This window comes from Vicia villosa, linkage group LG3 (genome assembly GCF_029867415.1).
Source record: "Vicia villosa cultivar HV-30 ecotype Madison, WI linkage group LG3, Vvil1.0, whole genome shotgun sequence".
Lineage (NCBI taxonomy): Eukaryota > Viridiplantae > Streptophyta > Magnoliopsida > Fabales > Fabaceae > Vicia > Vicia villosa.
In genome coordinates this window covers 48,091,973-48,096,505 of record NC_081182.1, presented here as the reverse complement: position 1 = coordinate 48,096,505, position 4,533 = coordinate 48,091,973, and the positions used below count along the sequence as shown (strand labels likewise).

The 4,533-nt window shown below is 33.9% G+C and overlaps 1 protein-coding gene across 2 annotated transcripts; it reads left to right on the top strand.

The window, feature by feature from the left end:
• The first annotated feature begins 2,523 nt into the window (after positions 1 to 2,523).
• On the top strand, positions 2,524 to 4,269 carry LOC131655645 (bidirectional sugar transporter SWEET3-like). Of its 2 annotated transcripts, none has more exons than XM_058925483.1 (5): positions 2,524 to 2,625; positions 3,072 to 3,108; positions 3,185 to 3,569; positions 3,666 to 3,785; positions 3,883 to 4,269. In XM_058925483.1, coding segments are annotated over exons 2-5 (702 nt in total). In that variant the 5' UTR covers positions 2,524 to 2,625; positions 3,072 to 3,106; the 3' UTR covers positions 4,078 to 4,269. The 2 variants fall into 2 exon arrangements, with proteins under 2 accessions (XP_058781466.1, XP_058781465.1); XM_058925482.1 differs by lacking the exon at positions 2,524 to 2,625 and adding an exon at positions 2,771 to 2,887.
• Positions 4,270 to 4,533: the final 264 nt, after the last annotated feature.

Sequence of the window (4,533 nt, the reverse complement as noted above, 5' to 3'; positions counted from 1 at the left end):
AATCATCAATTTTATTTTATTTTATTTAAAATATTTTATTTTTCACAATTGCCAAAAATTTCATAAGAGGAAGAAGGAAAGTTGTAAATTAAAAGAGCTTGTTTTACTATAAGACAATTTAATTCATCGAACAGGTTTTTATTTTCTTTTTCAAGATAGGATATAGTAGACTTAGATATAGTGATAATTTTTTTAATTTAGTTGACTCATTGTATGAATTTTGTTATAGATGAGGAAGAGTTTGTGATATGTAAAATAGGATGTTAGATCGTTTGCCTCGTTGTCTTTGTGTTGTTCCATAAGACACATTTTGGCTTCTTCCTCTTTTTCTGAATCTTCATAGGAGTTCATGTCATTATCATCCCAAGCTATGCATGCCTTTTTTTTTATTTATTTTAGGTCTTTTGAGATTTTTCAACTCTCTTATGGTTTTGGGGAAAATTAGGTTTTATGTGACCGTTCTTTCCATATTGGAAGCAAGTTGGCACGAACAAAGACTTTCTTTCCTCGTTGCACTATTATGTTTTGTCAATAGATAAAAAAATTACGACCAGGTGTGCGAACATGTGACTACTCTTCTATCCACCATACAATTTATTATAAAAAAGGTTGTGAACAAAGGAACTTTTGTAGCATTTAATTTAGGATTGGACCTTTTGTTCATCTATGAGGTTCTCTACAAATTCTAGATTCAATATATCAAGTTATGGAAAGGAAAACCCACAGGAAATCTCTAATATCCCTTCACGAATATTCGTTTTTAGGTTTCTCACCTCAGCGGACTCCCTAACCTAAATAATGCTCACTACTAGGTTTTTTACTTCTATATACGACACCTCTAAATTCACATGGTTTATTACCTTTGTCTCATTCTGCGACGATGCATCGTTGATCTCCAAATCACTACTTAAACCTACGAATGAGATATTTGAGTTTCCTATATATATTGGCTATGACTAAAAAAATAATGCAAACCGTAAACGAAAAGGGTGAGGTATGTACCTTGAATATATTACAGGTTCTAAAGGATGGAGAACGAGTCAATGAGAAGCAAATCGATGGGAACCCATAAAGTAACAAGCTCTGAAGAATGGAGAGGCAAGCAACAAAGACGCAAAGAGTTAAAACCATAAGTATTGTAGTGGTTGTCACTAAAATCACAAGGGGGAGAAAATTGACAAGACTTTGAAGCAATAGAAGACAAAAAAGAAAAATCAACTTTGTTTTACATATTTATAAGCATAGAAAACGCCAAGATGATTGAGAGTCCAATAAGAACCAAAAGTCATGATCAACAGTCAGGATGAGACCTCAATCTCGTAATGATGCTTGAGTGCACTCAATTACTCTAAGTGTATCGCCTCCCTACCCTAGGCGCGTGAGGGAACATGGTAGCCTCCCTTAAAGTAATGCTTTAATGATGCGATGAGAATTTAATGTGTTTATATCTTATGCCACTAACTCCCACTTAGCTTCTCAACGAAACTTTTCCTCTCCCCAGAGCATTCTTCCAAAAAATCTTACTTTCTCCACAAAGGTCACAAAAGGACTGGTCTAAAAATTTTCATCTTTGCTTCATGATTGAGAGCAAGACTTTAGGGGCAACTACTCTGTGTTTTCCGAATGTCCAATAAGACTGACCTAACTAGAAGCTCAATCCAACCACAAACGCACATTCACCTAGTGAACAATTAAACGTCCATGTTGAAGCAGCACATTCAAATCATTGATGTTCATCCAATGGCCTTCTCCATCCTACGTCTGACCAACCAGTGATGGTTCTAACTATCACCATGATGTAAGTGTGATTCTAAGTCACTAAGTCACACCCAGATATTCATTCACACTGGTATTTACAAACTCCTCCTTTCAATTTTACTATTTTAAACATTGGAATGATAACATTGCATGTGCCTTTCTCTTGTCACCGAAAACATCTTCTACTATACCAAAAGTCTTTTTATTGTTGTCACCTTCCATCTATTATTCATCCTTTGTTTCAATGCGAAATAAAATATATGTTGAAATTGCAATAACTTCGTACCTATATGATTTATAAACGTATTACAATTTGCTTACTAATTTTGTTGATCCTAAATATATTTTTACATTGTAGGCAAATATAAATTAAATTCTTTCCACTTCATCATTAAAAAAAAAGAAACTCAAATTCTCTCCGCAAATTATGTAACCAAACGATACTTTGATTGATAAACCAGACATTACTTCACATATTTCTTGTTTAAATTTTCAAATCCAGTTCAATTTTCATACAAATCCTTCGGAAAAAAAAAACTAAATTCAAACTTGATATTCTCATACCTCTCCAAAATGGAAGCCACATCAGGAAGAACAAATCATTTTAATAATGTTTTAATAAGCATGATTGGCCCTCTTATAATGCTTTACCAACAGAAAAGGCACTTAATAAATATAAAATAAATAAATACATAGCCAAAAAAACATTTTAGATAACTTGAAAATTGAAATATCAAGTTACACGCAAGAAACTTGTCAATAATAGCTATATTTTATGGAAAATAATCATAATAAGCCTCTAAAAACCAGGGAGAAAAAAAAAACTGTGTTGAGCAAGTTGATAAAAAGCTTCTCAAGTTGAATCAGGTTTTGCGTCACGTGATTATTGACTACGTAGAAAGCACTTGAATCAATTTTCTTTTTTCTTTTATTTTTCTTATACGATACTATTTCAAGCTGGCCACTATAGTACTATATACGCGTTCAAACATCTATATAAATAGAGCATTTCCAATGCTCTTTTCTATAGTACAAAATATTAGCATCTCTTCTAGTTATCTTCTAACTAGAGACCAAAATTAATTAAAAATGTTTTCAGAAACTCTTCGTTTGGCTGTTGCTGTTCTTGGTACATATTATTTTATTAATTCAATACTAAACATTTTATATGTTTATATCTGCGTTAATGTATGGTACCCATTTCTGTAGATACGCAGCAGTATTAAATCTTTTAAGAAAGAATTTTACTATATTAATAATTGCAGTTATGCACAGAAGATACTCGTTTTAACTAACTTCTATGATCTTTGCAGGCAATGCTGCATCGGTTTCACTTTATGCTGCGCCAATGTAAGTTACACAACATTCTCTATATTCTTTGGAGAAAAATGAACTAGTGAATGATTTTTCATGATTTGATTTTCAGGGTTACATTCAAAAGGGTGATAAGGAAGAAAAGCACAGAGGAATTTTCATGCATTCCTTACATGATTGGATTGTTGAACTGTCTCCTTTTCACATGGTATGGGTTACCTATTGTGAGCTACAAATGGGAAAATTTTCCTGTTGTAACGGTTAATGGAGTTGGAATTGTTCTTGAGTTTTGCTACGTGGTCATTTATTTCTGGTATTCTTCACCCAAAACAAAGGTGAAGGTAGCTATGATTACCACATTTGTTCTAGCTGTGTTCGGCGTAACTGCAGCAGTTTCGGCTTTTGTCTTACACGATAGTCCTCATCGAAAGCTACTCGTTGGTAGTGTGGGATTATGTGTTTCTGTTGCATTGTACGGTTCTCCTCTCGTTGCAATGGTAAAACAGACAGACAGTCACTTTTCACTTTAATAAAAACCAAAACAGAGGGTATTTTTTTTTAGATATTAACGGGTTTTATTTTGATTTTTGCAGAAGAAAGTTATAAAGACAAAGAGTGTGGAGTTTATGCCATTGGCGTTATCTCTGTGTGCTTTTTCTGCTAGTGTATTATGGTTAGCTTATGGAATTCTCGTTCGAGATGTATTCGTCGCGGTTCGTTTCTTAATTACTCTCAAGTCTCAATCATGGAAGAGTAGATTAATATGTAATGTTGTAATTTGATTGATTTATGGTATTGTGATTGTTACAGGGTCCGAGTGTGGTTGGAACTCCATTGAGTATTTTGCAGCTTGTGATATACTTCAAGTACAGGAAAGAGAGAGTTGTGGGTGAAGCTAAAATTGGGGATTTGGAAAAGGGTGGGTTAGAGTTAGAGAATGTGGTGGAGTTAGATTTGGAAATGGGGAAAGTGGAAAAGATTGTCACAAAATGTGAACAATGTTGAGAGGGAAAAGGTTCGAGATTTAAGAGAGTTATTTATGTTCATATTCCTTCTTTAGTGCGTTTTTTCTTTCTTTAACTGTAAGAGAATGGGTGTAGTAATCAAATCAAATTCTTTGTTCTCTTAAATGCTTCCTTTTCATGTGAATGGAGTTTATATATGTTACTTTCGGCCAATATTTTACTTAAATTTATCAATTCACTTTTGAGTTAGTTTTGGAGGGGCTTGGGAGTAGGGATGGCAATGGGCAGGGTTTAGGCAGGGTACTATAGTATCCGTCCCCATACCCGCAGTTTAAAGAAATCCCCGTACCTGAGCCCAAACCCGCGTGGGTATCAATATTCATGCCCGTACCCGTGTAATGTGGGTACCTCAATGCCCATACCCATATTCGTTTACCCGTATTTATAGTAAAATTAAATCGTTTAATTACAAAATATCATATAATTTAAGCCTTTT